The sequence below is a fragment of the Sinohyriopsis cumingii genome, chromosome 5 (assembly GCF_028554795.1).
Source record: "Sinohyriopsis cumingii isolate HCF-2022 chromosome 5, ASM2855479v2, whole genome shotgun sequence".
NCBI classification, from domain to species: Eukaryota; Metazoa; Mollusca; class Bivalvia; order Unionida; family Unionidae; genus Sinohyriopsis; species Sinohyriopsis cumingii.
Window position 1 is genome coordinate 97,737,731 of NC_142965.1, and position 16,044 is coordinate 97,753,774.

Consider the following 16,044-nt stretch of genomic DNA (forward strand, 5'->3'; position numbering starts at 1 on the left):
CAAGGCAAGAAGCCCCTTCCTGCAATGAAAAGCAGAAAAAGTTTCTGAAGGGTAAGGTTCTCAGTGGAATGGTTCATGACAAATCCAGAACACACAGAGAGATTCAATTCAGGCACTGGTGAGCAAGATACCAGTCTCTGCAGCTCAAAATACCTGATAAGCTACACATCTAGGCCTTTGATAACTTGGGTATGTTGGAAAGTGTTACCCTACAGCCCTTAATGGCAGAACAAAATTCTCCCTCTCTTTGAACATTAAAAGATAATCATCATTGGCTTGTAGAGGGGCAGCAAGAATTAACATATTTCCAACAGCATATATTACAAAAAATACTCAACTTAGCATGATATATCCTGGACATTGAGCATTTCCTGGTCTTCAATGCAACTGGCAACTTTTGTTGCAAACTGTCAAGGTGGATATATCACTTGAGATGGGCCAAGCATGAAGGTGGAGAATCTGTGGGCTGTTGTATAGGTTCCTCCCCCAAGGCAATGTCCTGGGCATATCTATCAATAGTTACAGAACATCAATGAACCATGATTGTTGATGCCAAAAAGGAGCTATCAATATGAACTAAGCAATGAAGATCCTGACTTTGTGGAGCACTTGCAGAATTATTCTGAACAGTGGGAAGGTGTAAGCAAACAGATGATCCCACCTCAGATGACCAAGGTTTTCTGATCAGGGGCTAGTACATAAAAGAGAAACTTTAATGTTCAGTTATATTGCTAAGAAGTCAACTAAGCATCTCACCATCAGTCTGAACAGAGATTTTGCTATAGATGAAAACAACCTTGCTGTCAGCCAAAATATTCTTGCCATTAATATGTTGAACCTTGGGGGTAATCCATTCCAGGGTTGTCAAGAGGAGGTTCCAGAGCTTCACACACCAAGGAGTATGTGTGCTTCCTTGTTTCCTGAGGTATGCAGATGATGTGGAGCAGTTTCTTCCAGGGACCACAAACCACAGAGAAGGACCCCTTGTGGCTCCAAGCAAGCACCCCACCCCATATCTGATGCATCCATGAACAGATAGAAATAGGGTTGTTGGCATGAAAAGGGACTAAAGTCATGAACCAGTCCCAATCTGCCACCAACTCAAGTGGTTGTGAAATTTTGATCTTAGAGAAATCCCAGCTGTCAGGGAATGCCTGTGAGGTTTTCAGTTCGCCAGAAGGTGAACCTGTATGGGAGAGCAAATGCAGTCTTCCAGTATGAACCAGACATGCCACAAGGTCTCCAGTAGGGATAGATATAAGCAAGTCAACAACAAAGTCTTGGCTTAGAGCACATTCAAAAGCAGCAGGATTCTGTCTAGAGACACAAACTAAAACCAATTGTTGATCATGTTCATCACCATGTATACAAAATCCAAAGATGGAATAAGCTCTAATTTCTCTATGTCTGGAACAAGTCCCAGCTGGATTGCTATGGATCAGCAGCAGGAAAGATCTTCACTGATCAACTGTAAGAGGCCGATGTTGATCAACATTCATCAAACTAGTGCAGGATAGGAATCCCCAGTGACAACTCCTATCACTCTCATAAAGGTTCTGGGGGATGGAGGCAAGGCCAAATGGCAGAGCCTAAAATTGAAGAACCTCCCAGTCCAAAAAAAAACAACAAAATTACTGCCTGCGAAAAAAAATTAAAATGTGAAGGTACACATTCTGAATGTAGATACAGGCAACCCATGTACTGGGCTTTATAGAGATCTTGATTGAAGCTGTAGTCTTCATCTTGATTGTTTCCTCATAAGTGAATTTATTTCAGGTGGAAAGATCAATAATCAGCCAAAATGTTCTGCCCTATACCAGGAAAATCCAGGTGTAGAAGGCCAGAGACTGGTTATTTAACACCTCTCTACTGGACCATTATGATGATGGATGTAAACCTCTTCCCTTAACCAGATTTTACTGGAGGAAACGAATGCCAAAGGAGATCATTCACGGAACTAAAGTGAGAACCTTTATTGTCGAGGACACATCTATCATCTGTTATGCTCAACCAAGCCTCTGAAAATTGGATTGACTGAGCACCCATGGGAATCTTTGGGAAGTGGGATGAATGACAGGAGAGAAAGCAGAAGGAAGAGGTGCCTGCAAACGTCCTCCTGATGCATTTCCAGCAACCAAGTCTATCTCCTGATGAGCCAGTGAGAGGCTTCAATAGGGGGCTGCTTAATGGACTGGGACTGTACCTCTTTAAAGAATTTTGCTGAAGTCCCTGAGGAGAAATCAGACTGGACATTATTCCTGACCAGTTTCGACAAAAAAAGATCATCTTTAACTTCCAGCAGCTTAACTGGAAGGCAAGACACTAAGTTCCTGTCAAATTACCCAAATGTGATGCCCTCACAGCCAAAGAATCCAAGGGGGAAGGCTTAGCTCTTTACCTTCTGCAAGTACTTGCTATCCTGCCTACTAAGCCTGATAAGTAGCCTGTCTTCTAGCTGCTGTTTGTAGGCTGAACGCCAGAGCATCATAATGGCTGTTTCTGAAGTTAGTACACATGCTCTCTAATTTTCTAAGTTAATCTTGTCCCATGCAACCTATGTAATTTAATGAAAACTAATATTTTAAACATGTACCAAAGTTTTGTGCCACTCATTTCCACCAAAAATATATATAATCCTCAGGAATCAATGTTTATATTCACATATTCATAATAAAAAATCAAGATATCTGTTGTCTTTATAATGTATATTGGACTATTTTTCACACCAGTATTTTCCACAACTAGAATATTTCTTTAGGAAAAACTGTGAGAAGAAATCTATCTCCCTTGCAGTTTCATCTAAATTAAATCTGACTCTGAATCAACTGTAAAGTTGTCCACATATTATGGTCCCACGTGTTCTGACCAGAAAAGATCTTGGCGCATTTCATTATCATCATTCATCAGATTCAGCTAAATCTGAAATGTCAGGTGTTGAAACAGGACTAACATCAATGTCCGATCCTCTGTCTTTAATCGAAGTCATCAGTTTCAAATCCTTCAAAACTCTCATTGAAATCATAGTCGAAATACTTGACTGTTGCCATTTTGACATTGTCTTTAATTATCCGATTGAAGACTTACCTGTTTAGTCTGCAGGTGACAAGTGTTGTTGTTGTAGGGTTTAACACCATTTTTCAGCACACAATAGGCTATACATGGCGGCCAGTATTAATGGTGGAGGAAGAACCTGGGAAAAACCCCGGAAAGAACCACCAACCCATGAGAAGCTACTGACAGGCTTTCTCACATACCCACATTGGCCGAATCTGAGACTCGAACCCACGCAGACAGAGGTGAGATGGCAGTGATCCGTAACGGACAGCGCTTTGGACCACTCAGCCACTCGGGGCTCCGCAGGTGACAAGTGAATAAAGATTACATGTACAGACATTATAAATGACAGACTCTTCTATAAATTCAGTTATTATACTGATGTTATCAGTTTTATTTTACTTGAAGATACAAGAAAAACAGTTTTGTGAAATTTATTGTTTTACTCATTATTAACTTTAACAAGAATTTGACAAACTTCTACCTGTCAAATACCTGAAAGAAAGACTTGTGTTGCTAATTGGATTATTCATGAGTACATCTAGAACCAACTGAACAAATTTGGGGAATTTCTAAGATTTCTGAGAGGTAAATAGATAATTACATGTATTTTACCTGTTGTGTTACCTGTTTGCACCTGTGTTTTAACAGTTGTAATAAATATGCACATTTACGTGATTTAGTCCTAAAATATGATTTTTAACCTTTATTTTCACACCTAATCCAGCCAGACATCTTTAAGATTGGCAAAGTTATTTTGTTTCAAAATCCACAAGTCATTTTGCTTTACAACTCCAAAGTTACACAGTGTTGAGGACTCTATGCCTACAAAGTTACTTAGTGTTGAGGACTCTATACCTACAAAGTTACTTAGTGTTGAGGACTCTATGCCTACAAAGTTACTTAGTGATGAAAGGGTTAATCAACAATAAACATATTTTATGTTAGCCTACAATGGAACACTGTTTGAGACGTCATGTCATCTCATCAAAAGACTGCCCAGTTTCTTTATCTTTACTGGTGTGCTTCAGAGATGCATAACAATATCTTGGTTTGGTTGTGTTGTTTTGTTTTCTAAACTATAACATCAACCTGACCATTCACAGCACATTATAATAATGTCAAACAATTGTAATGGTTTTGCAAACTCATTTAATTTCCTATTATTTTTATATCCTAAGAGTGTACTTTTTCCAGTTACAGATTCAAATCATTCATTTTAATCCCTAAGGTTTATTATTTTAGCCACTTTTATAATTTTGTTCTGTTGAAATGTATGCATCTGGTATTCAATCATGTTCTTTAGGAAGAAATACATTGTTGTTTGCATGGCGAAGACCTATGATTCTCATTGGTCAATATCATAGGTTACTTCACTTGCTTTTCTTCGCTGAAGAAAGTTTGTTAAAAGATGGTGGGGGTTTTTGTGTTTGGGAATTTTATGGCAGAAAACAAAAATAAATTTCTTTTTAGTGCAAATGCAATATGAGCAAAGCACCTTGCCAAAGTAAACACCACAGTAGCTAAACTGGGCTGATCTAATTCAGTTGCAAGTCCAGCATCCCAACCACTAATCAATATAGGTCCACTTTTTAATAGAGAAAACAAACTAATTACATAACATATGAATTTAGAACTATAATAAATTGTACTGTATTTCATTAATATGCACAGGTCTTGCTCATAAAACTAATTCAATTTCTTGATGTAAACCTATTTATCAAGTTTGATCAAACCCGTTCAGAAAAAATCACCAACTCAGCCAATTAGATAAAAGACCACATCATCAAAATGCATTAAAAATCTCCTTAAGATGATGTGGTTAAAAATTCATAATTTGAAAAACATTTTCAAAGGATTGATTTTAAGTTTGACAAAAGACCTTAATTATATAATGTTGTATAAACAAGGACTGATATTTCTGTAAAATCAACTTGTCTTGTAATTCGTTAAACCAATCCCCAAACCTGTGTTGATACAGGGGCTTGTATCGTTTTCTTTAAATATATTATACAAGGGATGACAATTTCTCACTTCAGCTCCAAGATTCAACAATCTGGACTACAAATTTGGCTTAAAACAAACAGCAGTCCATTTTTTAATCTGGGTTTCCTCCGAATATTCCCACCCCATTTTTCATATTTGGACATTCAGGTTGGGGTGTGGGGTCATTGCAATTGCATACTGAAAATATGGAATTTGCTGCCACCGCACAGTAGCAACATATGGTAGTTGCTTACTAGAGGGCCAAGAAAATTTAAACTTATATTATATCGACTTATACCTGCATGAAATCGATAGGAAAATTATTTTTCTCAGAAATGGCAAGTATTATAATTGTTATGTCTTTAATCTGCTGATAGATAGATGAAACTATGGCAAAGATGAAACATAACCTGGTACTCGCCATTTGAATTACTAGTCACATGACTTCACAAATCTCAAACGACGATATCGCAAGTCCAATCGTCACGTGATATCAACAAAAAACTCCTTTTAAATGTTGTTGTACAGAAATTCAATTATATTAAATGAAAGTCAGATACTTCTTGCAAAAACCTGCAATCTGGTCAGTCTGAATTATCAAGCAGACAGCACATGTCAACGTGGTAGTCACGCGAAACAATAAAACTCCAGAAGTTGTTCTCGGAATATATAAATATGGACAAATATGTGTTGATTCGTTTTTGTATTTTTTAATACAACCAGTATATGACTTTCATTTAATTTTTTTCTTTCTCTACAACATTTGAAACTGTGGGTTAGATTTGTGTACTCGTGCGACTAGCAATGCAAATCAACACTGTAGTTTTATCTTGTCTATCAGCAGATTAAAGACATAATGATTTTAATACTCACAATTTCTGAGAAAATAAAAAAAATTCATATCGATTTCACGCATGTATCACTCGCTCTAATGTTTCAAGTTTGCTAGGCCATCCGGTAAGCGATTACGCTTTGCCACCAATTTTTTTTACTTTTTCCCAATTTCCCGGTAGCATGGGAACCCTGAAGTCTGAGCAAAGTTAGATCAGATATTCAGTCTCCAGAGTCGTAAGAGGTTAGATCCAAAATCACCTTAATTAAAATGTGTAGATCTCGTTCATTATCAAACTCATCTGAGATTTTAATTATATAAGCCTATAGTCCAAGGTTTCTAATAATTAGATAAAAAAAATTGGTTTCCAGAGTGGTAATAAGCTCAACCAATCAGATGCAACATTACCTCATTGATATGCTTGAACCTTGCTCATTATCAAACTCATCCAACAACTTGATATATACTCATATTCCAAGTCTGATCAAAATCTGATAAGAAATTTAACTTTCAGAATGGTAACATTTAATAAAGTTGTGTTATGTTCATTTTTGTGGGATCACAATGTGTTTTGTGCACATGGGCTTAAGCAGACTCCACACTATTATAACGCATTAGCTGGTAATTTTTTGTTGTTTGTTTTTGTTTTGTTTTGTTTTTGTTTTTACCTGTAATTACAATAACTTATCTGACAAAAATGAGCAGCATTTTGAAGCCTGAATTTGATTTTGTGCATTGGAAACAATTTGTAGGAAGAACTTACTATGATCTTCATTCACAGACTATTATTATGCAGTAAACAGGGGGTAGATAAGCACTCTATTAATGTTGACTAATCTATTCTGATGAATACATTTACCTGGTAATCAATGTAATCCACCCCCACTGAGCTATATGAATGATAATTAACATTAAGTATTATGCCCAACAATACATTTACCTGGTAATCAATGCAATCCACCCCCACTGAGCTATATGAATGATAATTAATATTAAGTATTAGCCCCAACAATACATTTACCTGGTAATCAATGCAATCCACCCCCACTGAGCTATATGCATAATAATTAACATTAAGTATTAGCCCCAACAATACATTTACCTGGTAATCAATGCAATCCACCCCCACTGAGCTACATGCATAATAATTAACGTTAAGTATTAGCCCCAACAATACATTTACCTGGCAATCAATGCAATCCACCCCCCACTGAGCTATATGAATGATAATTAACATTAAGTATTAGCCCCAACAATAAATTTCACAGCAATACTGTGCCTTTATTCAAGTTCTTCAAAAAACAATTTAAAGTTACACTAACAGAAAGACTTGAGTATGGTGAATATAAGATAAGGCATGTTTACAAACCAACTGACATCATTACCTAAACAATGCCTTTTCTGCAAAAACACTCTGTACACTTGATATGCTTAAATGACTGCTTTAGGTTAGGAAACACAAAGCCATTGACCACTTAAGTCTTAACTATTCAATATATAACTTTAATAGAGGAAATACTTTTTAAAAAACAATCAGCAGAAAAACCATATTAAATACAGCTCTTAAACAGAGATGTGGAAATATAGTTTAATTGGAACAGGTAGTTCCTGCAATAATGACAGCCACACATATTTTCATTTATATGTTAACCAATTCTGTAAATGTTTACAGGCAGCGAACCCATTTAAGCTGTTTATATGTGCAAACCTTTCAGCCTTAGTGACCATTAGGGCCAGTTTCACTGTACATCGCTCTTATATAAAAACATTTTTAAGAGAAATATTGATTATATTAAGAGACAGTTGTACTTACAGATCATGCATATGATGGTGCTGTGGATGAGTAGCATAGGTGGCACCCTGCTGGTGTTGTAATTCCTGCATTCTGTGCTGAGTACTGAGCCATGGTGCTTGAGAATAACCAACAGCTCCCCTGTTTGTGAACAAAAAATGCAACTGTCAAAATACCAAACTAATCATATTGCAATGACAAATTATCTCCCTTTCCTGTGACCTCCACCTTTGATTTAAAACACTCAGCTCACATCAGGTGTTCCACTCTCAATGATGAATCATTCCCAGGTCTAATACCATCAATACGGTAACATTTCTACAGGGTTATATTCTTGCTATTTTTGCCAGTGATCATAAATTGTGAATATACACTTTTGAGGAAAGCACTCGAATAATTCAAAATTTACCATTATTACAAGAACTTAAATACAGAAATTGAAAATAAAAATAAAATTAAAAAGACCGAATTTTCCCCTATGTTTAATATATACCATAGGGACAGCAGCTGTTTTGCATAGGACAAAGATTTGCATTTTTGTTATATATTTGTAACTTGGTGCAGTATTTATTTAACCTAGCAAAGGAAGAACAAGACCTTGGCCTGAATGCTGAGCCCAAGGTCAAAAGGTCGAGTGGCCATGTTGCAGAATGAATTGTCTAAGCTTTATAATGTGTCATCGAATGTATGAACAAATTTCATCAAGTAGTTTAGGAAGCATAAGCAAATGAAAAAACTTTAACCAAACTCTTAATGCAAATTTTCTATGATTCTGGTCAGACTAGATCAAAGGGGTGGGCAAGCATTTTGAAAAAGAATTCTCTTAGCTGCACAATAATTCATAACAAGCAAGAAGAAAATTCATGAATGGGTTATGGAAATATAAACAAATTAAAAACAACTTTAAACTAAATCTTAAAACTAATTTTACATGACCTTGACTCCAATGTCCTAGAAGTGAGTGTCGTATAATTTATTGTCCTAGCTACATAACAATTCATCACTAGTATGATGAGAGATGATAGCAAAGTGAGGTAGGAGAGGGGTAAAAATCTAATTTTAATTATGTAATACTTATCTGCAACTATGGCATTGCTTTCCTCTACCAGAATTCCTAGTCCCCAGGCTAAGCTAATTGTTCCCTCTTCCAATTAACATTCAGGGAGAGCCAAACTTTAAAAGAACAAGATTTCAGTCTACTTTGTAGACAGGGAAAATCACTTCTCTTTTGACCTGGAACAAGAGTAATGGATATCATGGCAGGGTGGGAGAATGTAATCATTGCAACAGCGAAAGACTGCCAGAAAGCAGTTCTCGTAACATCATCCAAAGAAAAGTGATTCAGGGGCCCATGATTGCAATAGCCCTAACTTCATGGGCTTTAATTCTCATACATCAAAGGTCCCTCTCAGAGATGGACTAATAAGCTCTCTTTATAGTGAAGACAATCCATGTGGAAATGGTGGATGCTGAAATATAATAGTAACACTTAAGAGGTAGATCTTTTTAATCTTCCTTCCCTCTTTAAAGAAAGCAACACAAAACCTTAAAGGCCTAAATGGGTAAGAGAGCCCATCTTTACTATCCCCAGCTCTGATACAACGGCTACTGGGGATCTAAACAGAAGTGGAGCTACTTAAGGTAGCTGATTCTTAGCCAGAAACCCAGGCTGGCCAACACAAACCAAATCAGCATTACTAATGAACTGTAAACAACAAGTCTCCACCGATAAAGCATGAAGCTCTCTCTCCTCTCTGCTCATTCTAATGAACAGGAAAATGGCAATGTCCAAAGATCATACCAAAGATTCCCTCTAGGTATTAGTGACCGGTCTCTGAAGCTTAAATATATGATGAGATCTGACAGACAAGGGTCTGACCCAATGACAGGACCTTTAAAAAATTTGAAATGTTTGCAAGGGCTGCCTTATAGCCCTTGAAAGTGCAAACTGGAGGAAAAGAAGAATGTTTTCAACTGCATTTAAAGGTGGACATCTGTGATCAGTGTATCTCCTACAACACTAATTACAGCAGATCCTCCTCTTTACAATGTAAACCCTAGAATAGACTGTCTCCTAGCCAGATGATGCAATTCACAACTTAGCTTGAAAACTGGTCCTGGCAGAGGGATTGCTTCAGATGAACTAAGCTTGGCATTGCAGATTCTGAAGGCTGTTGTGAAGGAGCGACCTCCCTTCTCCACCCATCCCCGCTCCAACAGCAGGTCTCTTCTCTGGTAATCCCCTGGGATCATTTACCAATAGGTTGAATAGGTCACTGATTTACAAAAACTGGGGCCACAAGGGGGGGGGGGGGGCTATGAGGATGAGTTTAGAAGTTGATATCCTCACTTGCAGCTGCAGAAATAGTTTGAAAGATGGGATGGCATAGGCAAATTATTAATCCCACTTTAGACAAGGCATCCAATGTACAGGCCCTCTGATCTGGTACTTGATGCAAACAATTGATCCCACTTTAGACTGAAGGAGTCCACCACACAGGCCCTCTGAACTGAAACTGAAGAGTCATGCTGGAGAGAGAGTGCTTGTTGTTCAGTATCAGAGCCTCCCCCACAAATGGAAAAGTGACTCTGTTACAGAAAGTTCTCATGGCCATTCTGTGAAGACTACATGATGACATCTGGACAGACTGTCTGCCAGAATATTCCTTTTGCCGATAATATGGTGGATTTTGAGTCATCTCCTCCAAGGATGCCCATCAGAGGCATTATTCATTGGGCAATTTCTTCCAAGGATCACAAACCCTGGCGAACTAGCTCTTCCAGTTCCAAATGAGCAACCAACCTAGAATGGTATGCATCCATAAACAGACAGGAGTGAGGTTCAGGGGTATGCATAGGAATTTAAGTCAGGAACTGGTCCTGATCAGTCTACAAACTCAAGTGGTGGTGAAATTCTGAATTTAGAGATATCTGAGCTGTCAGGGAATCCCTATGCCCTTTCCACTTCATTGAAAAAAGAACTTGAAGTAGCACAAGTACCATTTTCAAAGGGAACCAGGTCTGTCATAGGGTTCAGGGTCCCAGTACGGAGATAAAAGTGAGCCAACAATGAAATTTTAATTTGCAGCGACTCTCGAAAGGGCAAAGATTGTGATTTCTCTAGGTTTGGAATGCCTCCCAGCCAGGTCAGTATGGATCAGCAGCAGAACAAATTTTGTCTGAGAGACTCTAAGCGGCAATTGTGGATTGAACATTTGTCAAAATCCCAGCTAAGCTGTAGTCTCCACCTCGAACGGTTCCCTCCAAATTAAATTTATTTAAGGTGGAAAGATTGGTAATCAGCTGAAACTTTCTGCCTTTTAGATACCAGGAAATTCCAGGAGAAGGAGATCAGAGACTGATAGTTTAACCCCCTCTCTACTGTGCTCTTCTGTAGAAGAGTGTACATCTCTTCCATCAACCACACCAGATTTGACTGATGGTAAAGCATAATGGCCCTGCCAGAGAAGGATGTTGCCAGAAATGAAGCCAGTATCCTTCTTTGTTATACAGAGGACTCACCAATCATCGATTATGCTTGACAAGACCTCTGAAAAGGAGAGTTAGCTAATCACATAATGAGAATTTCTGGAGAGATATGCATGGCAAGAGAAAAAGTGAGTCCCTTGGGATCAAAGGGAACAGGATAATATTGATCCAAAAATCTTTCCAAGTCTGGTGTGAGTTCCCAGACTACCTATCCCCAACAGGGTTGGTTGGTAACATTGTGCATGGGAAGGGGGGTTTAAGATGGTCTCATCCTGATCCTTGAGTCTGTACCAATGGGTTCTAATGACTGCTGCCCCGTGCCTTATGACCACTGACTGATCTAATACCCACCATGCAACTCTGAATGGAAGGAGGGGCCCTCCAAGCTTATATAGTGCAATTGTTGTTCTCCCTTGCCTGGGTGGCTAAAACCAGCTTTGCTCCAACAATGCCCCTCATCTTACACAAATGCTTGGATGAGGGGTTCATTATTTTCTGCAAAGCCTTCAGCCTCACATGTGTACAAAGCATCTTTAAAGACAGACAACAAAACTTCTGCTAAAACATCAAAACGAAAAAGGGAACACATGTTAACCTGTAAAACGTAAGCAAACAAAAAGTATTATTTATATGCAATTAATAACTGCTTCAGCAAAACCATTACTATTAGTTTGAAAATCCCTCAGACAAAATTTGTGAAAAGTCCTTACTGATGTCCAGTCTGCTGTTTTCAAGATATTCTGCAAGGAACAGCCTTGTCTGAAAGCAGCTGATGCTGCAGCAGTTCTGTAAGAATGAGCTTTTAATACAGACACATCAATTCCTGATTGTTCTAAAACCATTTTTAACTATCTTGCAATAGTACTAGATCTCAAAACTCTCTAGGAACAATAAGACACCAGATCTTGAGTAGATTTCCGAAGACTTTTAGTCCTGTCAAGATAATGCAACAAAGTATGCACAGCACACTCATCGCTAAAATGTAGTAGTTCCAACTGGAAATTCTATCCTTGTCTTGAAGTTTTCAAAAACTCCGAAAAAATGAATACTATTTATCTGCCATACAAGTCATGTAATGTAAATTCAAAGATTTGAGAGTTTGTGCTCTTGGAGTTGTAGATAAAGAAACGAGGGCAACCAGCTTCATTGTTAATAACCTTAAAGATATAGTTTTTGAAGGAAAAAGGGTCCACAGGTAATTTAAGACCAGGCTTACATCCCAAGTGTCAACATATCTTGGTTTTGGTGGGCTTCTGTTACACAGTCCTTTCAAGTATCTATTAATCAACAAAGGGTAGAGGCACCATGCATTCTCAAAGTAGTAAGTAACACCGCCTTGTGAGTACTGACGACACTATAAGACTTACCAATGAATATAAGTATGAAACAACTGTTACCTCAGAGACACAAAAAGGATCAATTTCCCTGATCTTACACCAAAACTTCCATTTTCTCCATGCCAAATTATATTGTTTAGTTGTTCATGGTCTCCATGAATTGTTACTGATGTCCACAGCTGTTGTTGGAAGTCCTTGGTTTTGATGTTGTTGTTGTTCTAGGGTTTAACGCCATTTTTCAGCACAAGATAGGCTATACATGGTGGCCAGCATAACTGGTGGAGGAAGAACCCTGGAAAACCCAGGAAAGAACCACCCACCCACGAGAAGCTACTGGCAGGCTTTCCCACGTACCCACGCTAGCTGAGCCTTGGACTTGAACCCACGCAGAGAGAGGTGAGATGGCAGTGATCCGCAACGGTGAGTGATTTAGAGCACTCGGCCCCCCCCCCCCCCCCCCCGGTGTTTTGAAGCAATCTGTGATTAAAGATAGGGTCTTAACTAGAGGATGAGTTTGACCATTGTGTGGAAGAGTCAGTATGTTTTTGTGCCTTGGAAATGATCTAATTGGAAGAGAAATTAAACATGACAAGAGTAAAGGAAACCAGGATTGTGATGTCCAGTGCAGAACAATTAAGAGTACTTTACTAACATGATCAGCAAAAATTTTATTCAATATTTTTCCAACAAGATGAAAAGGGGAAAAATGTATGGGATTAAACCATGCCAAGAGAAAGAAACGGCATCAATTTTATCAGCACCTAATTCTGGAAACCATGAGATGAACTTTTTTAACTGACAGTTTAATCTAGATCCAAAAAGAGCTATGTCTGGAACAAAAGTCTGTGCACACAATCTTAAAAATTTCTCTCTTTAGCATCCATTCAGTGGAGTCTGAAAAATTCATGGACAGAAAATCTGCCTGTATATTATGTTTGCCAGCAATATGGACTGCAGATATTAATATTTCCCTTTCCAAGCACCATTCCCAAATCTGTCTAGCTAGCTGATCCAATTGAATCGATGCCATTCCACCAATATTATTAATATACGAGACAGCACATATGTTGTCAGACTGAATCGCAGTATGGACATTTTTGTGATCTGAATGAAAAGCTTGTAAGGCATAAGAGACTGCTAACAGCTCTAGGTAATTTATGGAAAAAAATGGTCTCATTCTTTTCCCATCTACCAGAGACTGATGTTTGAATCAAGTTCATAAGCTCCCCACCCTGAGAGTGGTGCATCAGTTTGAATAGTAAAAGCAATCTTGTCTTGTCTGATAGATTTCCCATTCTTGTCTGCAACATTTAGATACCACTATTTAAGTTCCTGGACACTATGTGGAGATAACTATATTTAATTATCAAATTTTTTTTTTTGTTTTTTGTTTTTACAAAGGTCTTTTATTTTATCATGTTCCAAATACTGTAGTGGATTAGGGCTTTCATGATTGCATAAAAGGCATTAATAAGCATACCCATAAATGATGCCAACTCTCATACTCTAACATACTTTCTATCAATTTGCTTCTTGGCAAAAGCATTAATCTTTTCCACTTACTCCTCAGTAAGAAAAACCTTAAACTGTACAGAGTCTAACACAAAACCAAAATAAGGTAATTCATTGAGATCGAATAATATTGATAGTGAAACCAAGGGATTTTAATGTCTCAATCATAGTCCATGTGTTTTGCAAGCACTATCACCATCCAAATTCAACAAGTCATCAATATAACAGGAACACCTTATACACTGCTGTCTAAACCATGCATAAATAGGTTTTAGGATCTTAGTGAAAACTCTTGGAGCAGAGGAAAGCCCAAAAGGTAAAGACACAAACTGAAAAGGTCGACCATTCCAAATAAACTTTAGAAACTTCTGATAATTGATATGCATTGGAATACTAAAATAAGCATCCTGTAGATCAACAGAAGAAATCATTTCTCATTTTTCTGGATGAGATCCAAAACAATTTGAAATGTTTCTTGCCTGAAATGTTCATAATGAACAAATTTATTCAACTGTTTCAGGTTGATAACTGCTCGAAATTTTCCATTAGGTTTGGGAACAATATCAACGTTTGAAAGAAATTGATTATTCTTGTGTGTGGGTGGAACTATCGCTCCTTTGTGTAGAAGTTCAGTGATTGCAGTGGAAATAATGGTTCTCTGCTCATCAGAAAAGGGAATTTCTTCAGAAAAAATGACTGGAAAAGCATGGAATCAAACTCTATTTTGTACCCCGAAACTGTCTGCAAAATCCACGGATAACAAGTAAAATTATTCCATATAGCAATACAGTATTTGAGCTTTCCCAATTTACCTCAATAGATTTAAATTTGTGGGCTCATTTGTGGGACTAGTATAAGCAGGTCTCCTTCCTCTATTGTAATTTTGGTAATGATGCCTGTACATATTTTAAGCACTATAAGGTTGAAATCTAAATCTTACCTCTGATTGAAACCTTGACCTCTTATTGGTCCAGTCTCTAGCAACATGGCCCCTATTGAAACCTCTCTAAGTTTGGGCAAAATTTTCTTTTGCAAGTGCGATGCAAACCCAGTGTCACATCTTTTAACTTCTTTGGTCACATCATCCCCAAAAAGCATGGATGTTACGGGGGTATGCATATTACAAAGATTGGAATATTTTCCTTTTTGAATGCGGTCAAATCGTATACCTTCAACTGAGGGAGACATGATATTGCACCTGACCCATAAGGGTAATAGCATCTGAAATTTGGGTCTTTGCCTCTTCATTAGTGGCAGTCTGAGACTTGAATAATTCTGCTAATTGGACAACTGGCATAATGCCTGCAGCAACAAGATTTTGTGTATCCCTAAAGACTTTGTCATAAGAGTGAACTCGTTTGTCATTCCAAATTTCTTGATTGACAAGTGGGAGGCCCAAATTATCACAATTTTCTGAGAACTTGTACTACTGTACAATTTCATCTGCTGCACATAATGAACTGCATGCAGTATTAACCAGCTCTGCTAAGGATTTGGGTATCGTTTCTCCTTTTTGGGTAACTGCCACATATTATCAGCATTGCTAGTAGAAACAAAGTTGTAATCAGGTTGCAAAACACCAAACAATGCCCCATTTATTTTTCCACTCAAAGAAATCTGCTTGAGTGGTCTACTTGTATAAAGCTCTGCTGGGGTAACATCAACAATACTATATGGCCCTTCATTTTGAACTTCTACATGTAATTCAGGTAAGCGTTCACCAAAAAGGGCATCTGCCATAAAAGGATTCATTTCATTAAGGACTCATTTTTTCTTCATAAGCTCAGTATCTGTTTCAGACAGGTCATTTATGCCTATGAGACTGGACATCCTTGACTGTCCGACGTTTATCTTTTTGGGTTGCCATAACAGGCTTGCGTGTTGACACTTTCTGAACTTTAGTCAAAACAGACTTCAATTTTTTCTCTTTATTTTACTGTTTCTTTGGCTTCTTAACTCCTTTATTTTTGGAGGAAGTTGCTTCACAAAAGGCTGCAATATCCTCAGGCCCAAAACCTGAAAATTCCAAGACAGTTTCGAGG

At 37.8% G+C, this 16,044-nt stretch overlaps 1 protein-coding gene across 3 annotated transcripts in view; it reads right to left on the reverse strand.

The window, feature by feature from the left end:
* The window catches only part of LOC149799841 (cohesin subunit SA-1-like), a 161,918-nt gene that overhangs the window by 15,637 nt on the left and 130,237 nt on the right, over window positions 1–16,044 (reverse strand). For all 3 annotated transcript variants that reach the window (XM_089959257.1, XM_089959258.1, XM_089959256.1), the window contains exon 30: window positions 7,686–7,805. In XM_089959257.1, coding sequence (XP_089815383.1) covers window positions 7,686–7,805 — 120 coding nt within the window. The remainder of the gene's footprint in view (window positions 1–7,685; window positions 7,806–16,044) is intronic.